The following is a 16,268-nucleotide window of genomic DNA, read 5'->3' on the forward strand; positions in this document are numbered from 1 at the left end:
ATGTTTTGTTTACCATTTTGCCTTTGTGCAAAAGAATATTTAAATAAACACCTGAGCTATTTTCAATATAATGTCCAAATTATTTTATTCAAATTGTCACATAAAACTGACGTGAAGCCTTTTGTCAACATCTTAAATACAAAAATACATTTAAGTACGTCTCCATGCTGTACAAGACCGACCTCGTTGTAATCATTAATCATTAAAGCACACAGAATTAAAAAGGAAGCAGAAGGACGTCTCACCTCATCATCTTCTGCTTCTGATGTCTATAGAACAATGTGGAAACTCGCAGAAAACGTTTCTTCTCTTCCCCATAAATACAAATAGTTCATAACAATATGTATTGTAGCATAAAGGTGTATATATTTGCAGCTTGATATTGTTATGTGACAAATACACTGGTCAGTTTATATTATCAAATAGCATCATGCACTTGCATGATTGTGCAGCAAAGTCTACCTTACAAATGTTTATGTGAATATTTTTACATCACTCAGAATCAAATTCATCAATGTAAATGACAGACAGAATAACAAATATGATTGTCTATCCATAAAACTACTTCAGAATCGAAGTTGTACTTGATTTAAGTTACTGAGGACATGAAAAAAAAGCCTGATTCATTAAGCATACTGTGTAGTGTGGACACGTTCAGGCTGTTTAAGAAGCCATACAGTTTTTATTTTTCATCTGGACCCAAAGTCAAATACATTTCTGCTCCTCTCCTTATAAACACACCACTGTAGTCATCTGACTGGACATTCAGCCCACTGAAGTCACAAGGAATACATTTTCGATCAAGACCAGGAGAGGGAGCCATAGAGTCAAGTTAGAATCTGCACAATCTCACCGAAGTCCAGTATCCAGTATACTCAAGCAACAACCAAAACACACACATCAAAGTGAAGATTCAATACATTAGCAATTAGCACTAACAAGGTAATAAACCAGCTGAAATTTCCTCCTTCACACTGAAATGCAAATTTTAAGATTAAGCCTCCTGCACTGGCTGAGCAGAAAAACATGAATGATTTGCATTCTGTACACATGAGCATTAAAATAGCTGTGCTGCGATGACGCAATGTAGACACATAATGAGACATTTTAATTCAGCCTAATATGGAGGGAAAGCTGTGATAATAATGCTGAATGTACCGCATTTCCATCCACACCTGTCTCCACCTTCCCGTGACTTCGTTTTCTCTTCACTTACAGTATCAGTTCCTCTCTATGATAGTCATTTCACGTCTAATGATTAGGAAGGCATTAAGAGATACAGCGTTCAGGTCGAGGCACCCTGTGATTTCATTTCAAATGTTTTTCAAGAGTCAAAGATTGAGAGGAGTGTGTCAGTACCTGAGATGCAGAGTATAGGCTTGGGGCATTGATCTGGTGTTTGTTTCAAAATGAGTCTCACTGACATACCGTAAACACTTTGTGTTATCCGAAGCCTTGGATATGTGCAAAACATAAACCTAAAAATTGAGAATTACAAATGTAAGAATGCTAGTGTGAATATTGGTTGGATAGTATATGGACAAGCTGGGATAAAACAAATGGAATGGAAAGTTTTTTTGTTCTGGTCTCACATTTGCGATTTATATTTGTGTTGCAAAAAGTGATATTTTCACATTCTGTTGGACTGTCCATCTTTATTGCAGTTTAGAATGACCCTGTGCTGTTATTGTACAATTGCTGGCAGGAAAATCTTAATAGCAGCGTATGATCACAAAGACTTTTATAAAAGTTGTGAAGGAGTGACAGGTTGTAGTCTTTAAATCAGTCTGTGTCGTCTTTAGATCAAAATATCTAACGTCAGCCTTGGGAGAAGCCAAAGGTGATGAAAGAACAGCAACGTCATGGTGCTTCACGGACAGTAACTTCACAGGAAGCAGTGTGAAATAAGCAAACTTGACCTTCTTTTATTCGACTGCATTCACAGTGAAAACAACACGTATGCCAGAACAGGAGTCCGTGCACAACTGGAGTGAAGTCAGGCTTTTTGGCTCTGTGTGAAAGTCATCCTTCACGCTGATTTACAAAGATGTGTCGATGAAAGGTTTTACAGAGAACACTTTAATTCTGACCTGAGCTCTTCACTTTAGAGTCTTTGTGTGTCGCTGAAGTCTGGATGCCTGAAAAGCAAAGCCACAGAGCTCATCTGCGGCTATGAAATTAAGATTAATTCAGTGGCTGGGCAGGCGGAAAGCGCAGCTGAGGTGTTGAGGCGAGAAGTCAAAAGCAGGTGGTGAACTTGAGATGGCCATTCCACTCGAGACATGAGTGAAATACCGTTGTGAAGGCGGGGAAGAGTCCATCTCAGTCAGCTGCCGGTAAAGTGACGTTCCCTTAGTCCCTCTGATTGTGTTCGCTCACGCAAGCTCGGGTCTAACCTCCATTTCTCCACGAGATGCCGTGCGCGCTCGCATGTATTCGCTGGTCTGAGCCGGACCCTGACAGCCACTGGCGAGGCGCCACCTCCGTACAGCCAGGAAGGTGTTCACTCCATACACACCTGTCACCAGGAAGCCAAAGACCTGCATGCAAGTAGAAATGGGAAGTAGAATAACAAAGGAGCTAAAAGCATACAGCATACAGCATACAGTTGCTGAAATGAAACTTAACACAATCAGTGATCACAAGAACATCTGGAGTACTGATATTAGGCTTAAATCGCACGAGCAGACATTAGAGATGAATGTGTCTAAGCATCCTCGCTATCCGACTCTCCTCTAGTGCATCAGTAAATTATAAATCCTTTGTGATGTACCTCGATCAGATGATAAGAGGAGGTTTGCTGTGTTTTGTATTGGTACATGTAGGCAAAAGAGGCTGGTTCTCTGACTATACTCACCACTGCAGCTATTTCAGCTCCAGTTTTGTGGTTGATGAAGGCCAGCACAAGAGACGACAAGAAGAAGAAGAAGGTGCTGGCAGCGGTGTTAACCAGGTCCTACAGGAAGACACAAAAACATCAAATGTGAACAGTTATTATTTTGTCAGCGCTAAAACATGGAATTAAGCGCTTACTGCACATGAGCGGGTGTGTCAGTTCTATTTAAACATTATCACATTCAGTTATGGCATCATTGGAAACTGCTAAATGCTACAGCAACAGCACTTGAGTTACGGGTACCAATACTAAAATAAATACTTTTCTGAATACCTTGTTTTGAGGGGTACAAACATAATACAAAAAAAAGTCCTCTTCATACAGTAGTTAACGTTTTAAATGAATTCACCCAAAACATTCAAAGCAACAATGCTCCAACAGATTCCTCCTGCGTTCTATGTTTGAACCATTTTCCACACACCGGAGCTTTTTCCCTCACAGCAACACACGTCTGTTAACCCAGTGCACTTCACTCTGTTAAGCATTAAAGTATTAACGTCATCATGAAATTTGAAGTTATTTAGAAAAAGGAATGCTGAACATAAGTACAACGGAGCTGTATCAACGCTGATACCACTGCTAGAGATGAGTTCGTCTCTTCCTGAGTCCAAACACATTTGAGGCCTTTTCTTGACACAGTCTAAACCTGTTTTAGCCTTTGCAACTACAACATCCTGGTAGAACCTCCTGGATCGTGTACCACATTGAACAAACAAACGAAGACTTTGCTCACACTCATCTAACCAGCCTGACTGAATCCTGTTGTTTCACCATGAGTTTAAAGCCACACTTAAAAGCCACCTGGCACCTCATATTACACACAAACACCCCCCTCTGCACACACATAACGCTGTCCATCCCCCACCTTTTTTACGTGTGAGGAGCATGAAAGAGGCACTTTGCTGTTTTACACTCCTGAGTTCAGCAGTGCAGACAGTGAGGGAAGGGTTAATAACGAAGTGCTCAGCAAGACCGGGGCACAGCCCTCGTGATCAGATGCGTGATTGTGATCATGGCAGACATGGCCTCTCATATGACACACAATGCTCAGCAGACACACACACACACACACACACAGCAGATGAAATAGACAGCTTTGCAAGGCATAAAAACTTTGCCAATGCAACCACTCATCCTGTGGTTTAATCAGTAACGCATTAGTATGAAATCATAACACGTAATGCTAATTTGCATAGTCAGTGTGCACCAGCGTTATTAACCTAACGAATAAACTAATTCATAACCCCACCCACCACAAACACATACACACACACACACATCCCCATCTATCTCACCCAACTGGTAAAACAGGAAATACTGAATATTCACGCTGGAGTTTCTTGTTCTCATGTGTAGAAGATCCCATATTCTCTCCAGATCCAGTCAGTTCAGTCTCTGAGCTCCACTCCTTTCCACATTCCCTGTTTTAACCAGGCCAGCACTCTGTAAAACCTTAAATAACACAGGCACAGACTGGACCAAACCACTCTATGGCTTATTATTGGCTTGTATCATAGTTTTAGAACCCTCTCTCTCTTTCCGCTGACATTCAGTGCACTGATGGCTAAAATCCTGTTTTTTGAAGTCACAGTCACCTTTGAGCACCAACATAATGCCTCAGGCCATGGCTGGTGCTGAATAAAAATATACATATAAGAAAAATTGAAAACCAAAAAAATATATACAAGAAAAACATTTTTGCCATGTTTATAACACGCAACCATATCACTGATAAAGGATCTTGTATGGTGGACTCATAAGCACATAATGTTACTGTATGTGGTCCTAGTTATATTTCAGTTGTGCTCTCATGACAGAAGCCAGAAATAGTCATTGGACTGCAACTATGGAAACCTTAAAGGACGCAGCAAAACACTAATTATGAAATCTTTTCTCTTGACGGTCGCAGGAAGTCATACAAACATCTCTCTGGCTTTCACATCCACGTCCATTTCAGTTGAAAAGACAAATAAAGATAGGAAACACGCATTTCATGTATTTTGTCTACTTGGGTGGCAAACTTCAGCTGTCAAAACTAGGAAAGCTTTTATTGGATTCCACTTGCAGGTAACATAAATACAACATGAGTAAAGTGGTCTCCAGTCTGAACTGACGATAGATTAATGACTACAGCTGATAATAACCACAAACCTCAGCTCTGTGTGTGTGTGTGGATTCAGCAGAGATGTAGATCATTACTGGCGTCAAACAGAGAAACAAAGGTGGATTAACATACACATACTGGAACATACTGTACATGCAGACTACATTCTGGGTCTTGAAGTTCATGGGGTAAATTCTGCTGAAACTAATCAGAAATCTTAATCCTTCACTTGAAGTATTTTCCATTAGTAAACTCATTTTTGCAGCGATATTAGCTGGCCTCACCTCATTCCTGTCATAACTCGGCCAAATCTTCAATCACAGACTGGTAAAACATCCACAAATCTGATTAGGAATGGAAAATAAGTGATATCGAAATAAGACGCTCCATTATAACATCTGATCTTGGCTCATAACCATCAGATTCTGATAAAAAGTACACCTGATGATTGTTGTGGCACAGTGTGAATGGGAACTGCTATCTAACCAAACAGGCTATAAACACAATGCACAGATAAAATATGATTGCATACACTGATGGCAGCTAAACTTGAACAATTTAATAGTCAGTAGTCCATACAGATATTTCTGTCACACAAACAGACAGCAGACAGTAGATTTGTGTGAGGCCGTTGCTGGCCTAGTCTGCACCCACCAACGGTCTTCCCTCTGAAATAAGTTCATTCATGCATTAAGTGTGATGACATACTGTCTGTTCCCAGAACAGAACAACCAGAATATATTAGGCACACTGACTGGCTATTCAATCCGTTGCTCTCCTTTTAAAAGGAGTATCACAACACTAACGCTACCTCCCCCACAGGCTGTGACTGTTCATCCCTGTGTGTGTGTGTGTGTGTCCTCATGGTTCCCCCATTTCTGTCCCAGACCCTCTCATCACAACCTGCAGTTATATGGCAGTGGGACTGAGGAAAACAACAAACTGAGTGGTGGTGCCCAAAACAAGCTCATCCACGCAACGAAACTCCAAAGTTCAACGTATAACCTAAAAGTCACTAAGTGGCTGTACAACAAGGTCCCAGGACTGCATTCATTTGCAGGGAGGAAGTAGGGGTCAAAGCATGTGTTTCACCCTCTAAACTGCAAAAGTCATCCTAGGAGGTAAGTTGCAGGATGTAGCATGTAATTGTATAATCGAAACCCTCCTTCTGAGACTCTCAACCACATCAGAAAAGATCTCACTCCACAGGGGAGGAACGGCGGCATCAGTATAGAGATATGAAATGGAGGAAGGCAGAAGAAGGGTTAATAGTTGGTTAACACTCTGAAATGCCTGCTCATGGTGAAACTCCCAGGGGCACAATCTGACTGGAACAGCTTTGAACTTGATAGACATAAACAGCACGGGGTGCAGCCTCCAACTGTGGAGTGGAACTGAGCATCACAGGCTTGTTAGCTACGACAGTCTGTGAAATCTGCAAAGCAACACCTACTGTAAGTCTTTGCCACACTTTACTAACCAGGAGTGTATAGCAGTTTTTGTGTCATAAACAAAGAATTTCCTGTCCTCCAAATATACAGTATATTCTTTACTACAAAATATAAAAGGCTCAATATCTTTGAGATTAACAATGTGTTTCCTGCTGAGTCTAACCAATCAGAAGAACATGCTCCGCTACTGGTTTGACGGCAACCCACAACCAAACTTGCTTTGACACACGCCTGTGCACACAAACACACGCACATAACGTAAAACATGCAAATAACGTATTTCAAAACTATTAATCACTGTCAGAGCTGACATGAGAAAGGTCTGTGAGCCTCAGAAGAAAAGGACTGGAACGTCACAAAAGACATGGAACAGGAGGATTTTAGATTATATGAACCGCCTCTCAGAGACTGTAAAAAGCTTTCATTTGGCGTTGATTTGCCAAAAGTAGATGCCAGGAGCCCAACCTCTGCTCATGTCTGAGGTGGGATATTACACCAAGGATACCATAAAGCAATCCGATAGCTTTGGTTGGATTTTGACATCTGGCTTAACATCCACTACTTTACTACTATATGTACACTGTGTGGCCTGTGGAAATACTGATTTTCCATTCTCTACTGTAAAGGATACTTGGCTGCAGCTCAGAACACACCAATGTGTGTATGTAGGCAAATACTGAAAGGCAACCAGTATCTGCTGGAGAACACCCACCAGCTCATTTGCTCACAGCTGACAGTGCAGATCCCGGTGGTAACGCTGAGAGTGTATACGCTCCTAACCAGTTCCATACTCACTAAAGCTTCACAGCTTCACTTATATAATGAGCTCGTGCTGAGCCTTACCCTGATAATAGACACAGGGCTACTTCAAGCAAGGGGAGAAACTGCAGTCAGAAAAAGGTTTGGTCTGATACTCAATACCGGGTTCACGGTGGAGTATTAACACAACATTTTTGAGAATTGTAGCATGAAAAATGTGTTAATTATGTGGTTGTGAAGACATCTAAGTACAGGCAAAGCAAAAGTGACACACATAAACAGGGAGGCTACACCCTTCTGTTTGTTAAGAGGAACAAGGTCGTACTCATATGATCAGTGCTGCTACATACAAATGTCAGCATGCTCAAAGTACCTATGCTAACAAGCTGGTGTTTAATAAATGAAATGTTTGCCACGTTCACCATCACAGTTTGTCCATGTCACTGGAGCATTCTAACATTAGTTTAATTAGCACGAAACACACCAGAATATTAAAGTGTTGGGGTTTTTTTCATTAACCTAGTCAAGGGAATTCAACATGACGCTAGGCTTATGACCTTTGAAATCTCTTTAACCATTTGCCACACCACTGCTTATCAGTGAGCTATTACAAGAAGATGGAGCATGTCGCTAGCAGTCAAACGTGAAAGCAATATGACAATTGTGAATAACTATGTCAATAGTCCCGTTGCTGCAATTATAAGCTTACTTAAAAGCTTACTTAAGCTTACTTAAAAATGCCATTTTTGTAAAATCATTGTAGCTGTAGCAGCCTCCAATTTTGGTAGCTCTAGTGGCATAAAAATTGACTTGACCCTTTGTAATATCTAATCTGTTGTTCAAAACTGAGCTAATTATATCATGAGTGTGGTCCTGCGACACATTTTGTCTCCCTGTACCTACCGTTAGGCTCCAGTTGATATGGGGGACCTTGGTGTGCAGGTTGAGGCAGAAGATCAGGAGGAGGACTCCCGTCACCACGAAGGCACTGCAGCTGACAAACTCAAAGAAGTAGACCCCTCCGCAGGGAGAGCACATCATGATGGTCTCTATGCAGATGAATCCAATAAGCGACAAGACCTGAAGTGAAAGTCACATAAGAAAAAGAGAAGAGATGTTGAGTATGCCGTGTGCTGTGTACTTTAAATGTTTCACCCTCTAAACTGACTGTGATGTCAGTCAAACCTTTGTGCAATTACACCACATTTGTTTTGTGTGACAGCAATCTGAATGAACCTCAAAGTCGTCCAGTAGTCCATTTTTTTTTAGCATTGCTGAGTAATACTGACATTTCATAATAAATGCTTACTGGTTAATCTGCTCTTAAACATTTGTGTCAAGCCTTTACTGTAACTTTATGTGAGTACTTGTTAGTGCTGAAATTCCAAGCTTTCCAGATGATGAAGCAATTGTCCTATGAATAGACCAGAGGCCATAAGCACATCTCATGAGTCCTGCTCCTGGCAGCCTGAGAAGATGCCTCCATCCAGCCAACATCCATCAGCAAACCACAGAATGAGAAGAATTCTGCGACTTAGGTGTTCTGTTGCCATCTAGACCCCGACAAAACCACACGCAGATTACCAATTGGCTCAGAACAGTCCAAGACCCAGAGACATAAGAGCCCTTAAGAAAATGCCAGTGTGACATATCAAGGCCCGGAACAGCTGATTTCAAAGCAGTTTAGACCTGCTTGGATGGGACAGGGTTGACATTTTGTATTAAATGCTGATATAATAAATTGTATAATGATGGGTTTCGAGTTGAGGGATAACTGGGGGTTAAACTGTTCAAAAGAGTCCACAAGAAGGTTTTGAGCTTTTCCAAATGGAACACTCGCTTACAGCCATATTTCAGACTCAGTATGGACTCACTGTACTTGGTCCTGGAAGGGCAGTTTGACTGTCAACTAAGGCATGCCTTATTTGTTTACTGCATCACAACAGTATGTGATTAAATGAGATTTACTCTTGGTCATTCAAACTGCTAGGGCTCATTTTGCATGAGCAGATTAAATTCTACACAGGTTTAAAGAATGTGGTGTGGTGAAAGCGTTTTTTCCTTTTCTTTCTCCTTCATTTGCAAAAGGTGCAGAGATATTTCTTTAATTTTCTGCAAAGTAAATCTTAAGTGTCATGGCTGATTTAGAAACAGACATAAAAACAATGACTGGTATGTAGTCACAGCCTGACTGGGAAAGACAAAATGTTTTTTGGACACATTCTTTCTCTGAAGACAGGGGGAATATCAGCAAAAAAAAAAAAACATATGGGATATTTGTTTCAGCTCACTAAGAGTGCAGAAAACACTTTGAAAACAGTCAACGGATGAGTGACTGCCTAATCAGCTTTGGAATTCTGTCATTTCTTCCATGAACAGATGACTGAAGTGCTGCTTCATCAGCAGCTTCTTCTGCATTAACATGACATTGAATGTCTCACAGCTCCAGGCTAATTTGACAACAAGGAGCTTGGATGAGCACCATATACATTCCATCTTGCAGAAAGTGAGCCTTAACACTCACAAGTCATCAGTAAACCAGAGTGCCAATCCACTCCCTCTGGGTGACTGGGGAAACAAAGTCAAGGAAATGCTCAGGCACAAGTTTAGGGCTGTGGTCAGATCATCTAAAGAATTTTGGTGGGCAGTGAGAAATTAGACATGATCACATGACTGGCCTATGTGTCACAGAAAAGCAACTGAAAATGATACAAGCAAAATGATCAGATAAAACAGAAGGACTGGGGAAAACTGACAACTGAGAAACATCAAGGCAATGGACTAAAACTATGTCATGGAACACCAGTTTAAAATAGAAGGTATCGACAGCGCACAAACAATTATTGGTAATTAATACATGACGTAATATAGTGTTGTGATGTGCTCCCACATGGAGCCTCTGATGGCTCCAACGTGAATGACAAATGTTTGCCTCCATGACAGGAAGACTTGCTGTGAACAGATGGATACAGACAAACGAGCATAAACACAAAAATCATTGGCCAATATGCTCTCTATGCAAAGCTGTGTTCAAGGTGATTTTTATATGGAGATTAAATAAGAGCTGTCACCTACTGCTGTCTGTTTATATGTGAGTGCAAAACAGGAATAATTTCTAAAGGTGTAAGAATTGGAATGATTTGCAAAATCCGTGAACATTGAAGAAGTGAAAACAGACTTACAGGTAATATTTGTTCATTCATATTTCTGATAATTTTGCTATGCCTATTTGGAACTTGAGTTATTTTGGGCTTTTCTACGAGTAGCTGAACTTCGCCAATTATACAGCAAAGCTTTTTTCTGGAGATCAGACAAATGTCAACTTTCTTGCTTTTGTAGCAAAGTCTCTAAGAGTCTCAGAAGCAGTTGTGTCTAATACTTTGAACCTTGTTTATTAAGGAGCTAATCTGGCTCCAGTGTCCATCCGAGGAAAAAGCTTCAAAGTAAAAGCCTTTTGCAACTGACACTACTGAACAAAACAAAACAGTCTCATTAGCAAAAGGCCATTTCTCCTCTCCCCTGACTATCAACAGCCAAACCTGTTTATCCAGTTTAATGAGCAGGGTGTCGTGTTTCTGACAAGTGTGGTGTTGCTACAGGATGACTGGAACTGGTGAGAGGTCACCATAAAACTCCCGTTTGTGGCATATTCTTTACTAATAGCATTGCACGTCCTGCGGTCACACTACCAATGAAACACTAAAGCAAAGACAAAAAAAAAAAAACAGGACAAAAGGTTCATTTTGCACTGCTGCTGAACCCAAAATTAGAGCATGTAGATGGACTGTAGTACGTCTGTAACTGTAATACGACCAAAAAGGTTACACCCAAACATGAGTGGAGGGCTGCTTGGGCTGAGGGATGATGTCATGTCTCTTGAAGAAAGCATACTGCTATCCCCAAGCCCCTGTGTAGCAGGTGTCAGGCGGTCACAGGGGAGGAGGCGGGGACCACAAAGTACCACACTGGATAATCTTGTAAGCACTGATTTTATGTCAGCCTTTACCCCTACGCAACCTGTTCATTGTGTGTGCATTGGTGCATGATCATGTACATCAACAATCTTTCTCTTCTCCTTCCCGCATGCATGGACATCCTTATCTCTGGGATTATGCAAATTATTAGTTGCCTTTAAAGGTCTCTTGGACTCAGATCCCCTTCTTATACACCATCTGTTGAGGACAGAAAATTAATGGAGGAGAAAAGAGGCCTAGGCTTCAGTGACTGTGCAACATTATGTGTTGTACTCTTAGTGCTATGGGATCTTATGCACAAAAAAAGAGCGAATCATCCACAATGTGGAATATACTCCCACAGCAGCCCACAGTCATGAAGCCTAAACGCAGGTTATATTGCACCCCAGCCGATAAGGTAATTATGTGCAGGCAAATTCTAACATTAACTTTCTTGTTGTCTTTATGTCCCCCTACATGCTCCCCTCAATAAGTAATGTTTCAACCAGAAGAGAACAGAGTATGTGGCATCTCTCTCAGAACAGGAAGCACTCGCTGACATGTGGGAGCATCTGGTAACATCATTACACAACATCCACAGACTGAAAAAAAAGCACCTTGCCATAATATTTAATTACCACTTGTTAAAATAGTACTTTAAAAAGGGAAACGTGGGTTCACAGATCATCACGAGGACTGTTATTCAACGTGAAGGCACAAGGCTTGCTGGGAAACAAAGAGAGTTTGACTGATATGCTGTCAGGCCCTGCAAGGTATCAAATTACATGGACGTGAGTTGAATATCAGTTGGACTTTGTTGACCCAGTCGGAGCAAAGCGACAAAGACAAACAGGCTGTCGGGTTGGACACACCTTGGTCAGGTTTCACGCTAATGGGGGTTGTTTCTGATCAGTTCGGGGTCAGCGGCAGACTTCGTATCCATCCATTCATCCTATAATGCATTAGTGTGAAACAACCACTAGCAACAACTTGGTACTTAGCCCACTGATCAGCCCAGAAGGGAAGAGAATTTCTCAGTAAACATGGGTCAATGCAAAGGTCAGAGTGGTTTGTAACCACCACCTTAAGGCAAACAAGGCCTGGTTGTGGAGGTAATATAATAAACATGACCTTGATAGAGTCATGAGGACACATGCACATTACCAGAGGGGTTGGGTGAGGCATTTAGGCCCACTGAGTGCTGATTTGCAAAACTGACAACATCACAGAAGCTTTACATTCAACCAGTATTTCATACAGCAGAATTCATTGTCCCTACACAAACAGGTGTTTGGATCTTTAAAGAAGCTTGTGCTGTACCGTGTCATTTTACACTGACGTTCATCATGACTTCATATAACTGATTTCTGCAAAAAGACGAGCTATTAACAACACGAGTGCTGCTCTTTCAGCCACAGAACAACTTTCCATTCGCACAGCTTCGCATTATCATCTATCACTTCTATAGGATCATCATTCTGGCACAGAATTCAATCATAAAAGGACAGAGCAGTAAAAATGCACTCCACTGAAGCTATTAACGCCTGGCAGTGAGCCCTGTAGGCCTCCTCTGCGACAGTGAATATAAACTTGGATGACTTTCAATGGTCTTGTCCTTGTCGGTGAAGGAGATACGACTTAAACTGGAAAGTCGGCATCAGCGCTGAACAAACCATTCAAGTAAATATGAACAGAAAACAGAAGATTAGTAACAGTGACTAAGATATTGCTTATACATTTGTATTTACATTTGCCGTACCATAGCTGTAGTATTTTACAGGCACAGAGATGGGCGTGCAATTGTTTGATTCATTGTGGCTTCATAAAGTATACCTGCACCTTTGTAATGTTTGCACTGCGGCGGCTCGTTTGCATTTTATTTGTATTAATGCCCTTGAATATCGAGTGCAGATTTACTTTATGTTTTACTGCATATGTGGGTGTCGGTGGTAAATGTGCTGCTGGGTTCAGTTAAGTCATTTTCGTATCCCAAATTGGAGAATTGGTTTGCAGTCAGGGGCACAAGATAAAGACAAGCACAGAAGAAACAAACAAAAAACAACAACAAAGAAACTGTAATCCGGAGCTGATTATTAAACATAAATACCTTTCCGTGCAAACCGAAATGCACTGAGCATCTAAGGCTGGCGTTAAAGGCCTCAACGCATTGAAATCTTGTTAGTACCTAAGTTAAAGAACATTTTTCTAAGTAGCCAGTCTTTGTACAGCTGCTTATGTTTGGCCGACACTAAAAAATTAAGAACTTCTTCTGTTAAATGAAAATGGGTTTGATGGACAAGATGTTTAGATTTCTAAATGCAAGTTAGCACTATTGTATAAATTCTGGTATTGTATCATCCCTGCTTGTGGGCCCATATTACTACAGTACTGCAGGAGAGGAAACACCACTAGATCATCAGGTACATGTACAAGCAATCATGTTAGAACCATGAAACCAGACACCAGCATGACAGCATGCATGAAGAATAAGAATCCATTTGCTAGGAAACACATCAAGACTGTGAATCTTCTTAGTTACTGCCTTCTCCAAACTGCTCCCACACTGATGACAGATGGCGTCCTATCCCTAACTTCCCACGTACACAGAGGTAAACATCGCAGGTGTGCTCAGCAGCATGGGCTGACTGAGCTCTTCTGTAAGACCAGTGGGACTCTCAGCCACCCACAAAACTGACAAAGTCATTTTCAAACCCTACTAGTCCCAGACTTGAACTGACGTTTTAAAAGCTTGAAGCAACAGAAGAAGCCAGAACTGTGCAGAATCATCTTCAACAGTTTGGACTTTAGGTTTGCTTGTGCTACCCACAAACATTGTTTGAGGTAATTGCTAGTTTCCTCAACGTCTTGGTTCCCCCTGTTGTAGACACACGACTTCATGTGAGTGTGCAGGCCTGTGTCTGAGTGTTTTTGGCACCACAAGAAAAAGAAATTACCCCGGCTTGATAGATATTTCCTCCTCTGGTGAACTTTCAGAGCTTTGGGAGTCCATTTTGCTTTGTTGTCGTCTCTGTCTCAGCCATCTGGTTTAGGCGTACTGATGTGAGTACAAAATTTGCTTTTTCAGTGACCACAATCATCCAGACAAAGAAATAGTAATATTTATATTTTCCCCAAGAGTAATTTCAGGACTTTTAATGCACTATTGAGTGGATCCACAGGTGCTAAACACATCTCAATATGTGGTCTTATGAACATGCAAACCAAAACTAATGTGGTCTTAGCTTATGGCAAAAGAGAGAATACTGTACTATTTTGCTGGGACCAACCTGTATCTTTCACAATAAAAGTCCACTGAAAAAAAAATATACATTTAGAAGGTTGGCAACGTTCAAGCATGTCTGAATTCATATTTTTGGTCCTTACCAGCCTCATCCCTACAACTTCACACGTTATGAGGAAACATATTGTTTGCGTGAAACCTGACTGACCACAACGGGGGGGCAGCCATATGTATTTGAATAATATTAATTTTGGGCTAACCACTTCAGGGACAGAGGTAATAAGTAAGGTTGTGTTAATGCTCAGCATGCAGTACAGCGATTTCACCTTTTAAAAACAGACAACACATTATTGGAGTTATTTTGTCCATATGCTGGAGGCAATTTAGTAAATAATCCACCAACGGTGCGTCATACTTTTACTCACTTGTGAGGCTATGCATTTCTAAACATGGCAGCATGGCGCTCAAACTTACCACTTCAACCACCTTTAATATCCCAAAGTATGACTTAAGGTACTCCACGTCCCACCTTATCCCCCCCAAAACGTTCCTGGCATGGACGGGCTCGGTGGTGGGTTGGTACGGACTGCTGGCCCCGGATATCATGGAAGTGTTGGAGGCCTCGCCGTCAAAGCCCTCTGTCTCCTCGGTGGTCCTCATGATGGTGATGATTTCGGGAGAGACGCGGCACTTCTGGGCTAGAAATTACTACGACATATAAGCCCACGCTGACGAACCGCCTGGATCCACCTCACGGCGCAGGTTATGTTTCATAAAGCACACTTTGTTCCATGCAGACTGGAAGTGGATAGAGAAAACAAACCAGACTGTCCACTTTTCATAGCCACCCCACGGGGGAAACAAGCCGCGGAAGGTGCTCTTGAACAATCCGGCTGGTATCCGTCTAATGCAGGCTAAACCCTGCGGTGTGCCCTCCTGGGCTACGGTGTTGCGTCCCTCTAAAATAGCCGCACTTATAACTATGTTAGGCGGGTCACTTGTTCGAATCCCAGTGTCACTTCACACATGGACTATTCTGTTTAGTTCAACAGCAGCGGAAAAGAAAGCCTATCGGGCCGTGTGACTCGCCGCTGCGACCGAAAAACATCCACCCATTATGGCCCAGAAGAACCGAGAGAGAACCGTGCTGTTTCCCTATTGTGAACTTAGGCTATTCCCCACAGCAGCCCACTATGAGGCTGCCCGTACGCCGCTTTACTCGCTATGGATGCAAGGCAGGCTTGTCTCCGCCCCTCTGAAAACTGCACATTCTTGTGCAGGCTCTGCGCCCCTTGTAAGTATTCCCAAACAGCCTGCAAAACGAATCCAGCAGGAACCACGCCGACAGGACCGAACTCTGCAGTCCCCCCACCCCCGTTTTTCTGGCTCTTCTTTCTGCAGCCTCTGTAACCTTAACTTACCTCCAACCAGGCCTGGTGAAATTATTTATGTATTTCTGTCTCCAGAGGATTACAGTCTGGCTGAAGTTCTTTTTATGGAGTTTATGCTGTACTTTATCACCCGGGGCTTATCACTACGGTGATCTAAATCTTATCTATAAAAGTTATTATCGTTTTAAAATACACTTATAACACAGGATGGTCCCACCAAGTGATAAAACACGAGCCTATATGATGCTTGAAGGGACGTTGCTGCACAGCCATGTTATTTTGATGGTTTAAAACTAGATTTCACCAAACCGCTGCTGGTGTAACAGCAGAACATCACAGATTTTTTATCAAATACCATCATGTTAAGTAAACGTTCAGAATCCGGGGATAGGGGTAATTTTCTTTAAATGAAATGAGCGGCGCTTCACTGTACATTGCTGCCCCCTCGCGGTATAAAGTGGTATTAAAAGGTT

At 41.8% G+C, this 16,268-nt stretch overlaps 1 protein-coding gene across 1 annotated transcript; it reads right to left on the reverse strand.

Moving 5' to 3' along the window:
* Nucleotides 1-68: 68 nt before the first annotated feature.
* On the reverse strand, nt 69-15,757 carry cmtm4 (CKLF-like MARVEL transmembrane domain containing 4). The gene is made up of 4 exons (XM_046389880.1): nt 14,879-15,757; nt 8,114-8,290; nt 2,858-2,956; nt 69-2,540 (listed from the first exon to the last, which is right to left on the reverse strand). Exons 1-4 carry the CDS (start codon nt 15,062-15,064, stop codon nt 2,376-2,378), a joined length of 627 nt encoding a protein of 208 aa, XP_046245836.1. The 5' UTR covers nt 15,065-15,757; the 3' UTR covers nt 69-2,375.
* Nucleotides 15,758-16,268: the final 511 nt, after the last annotated feature.

This window comes from Scatophagus argus, chromosome 1 (genome assembly GCF_020382885.2).
Source record: "Scatophagus argus isolate fScaArg1 chromosome 1, fScaArg1.pri, whole genome shotgun sequence".
NCBI lineage: Eukaryota > Metazoa > Chordata > Actinopteri > Scatophagidae > Scatophagus > Scatophagus argus.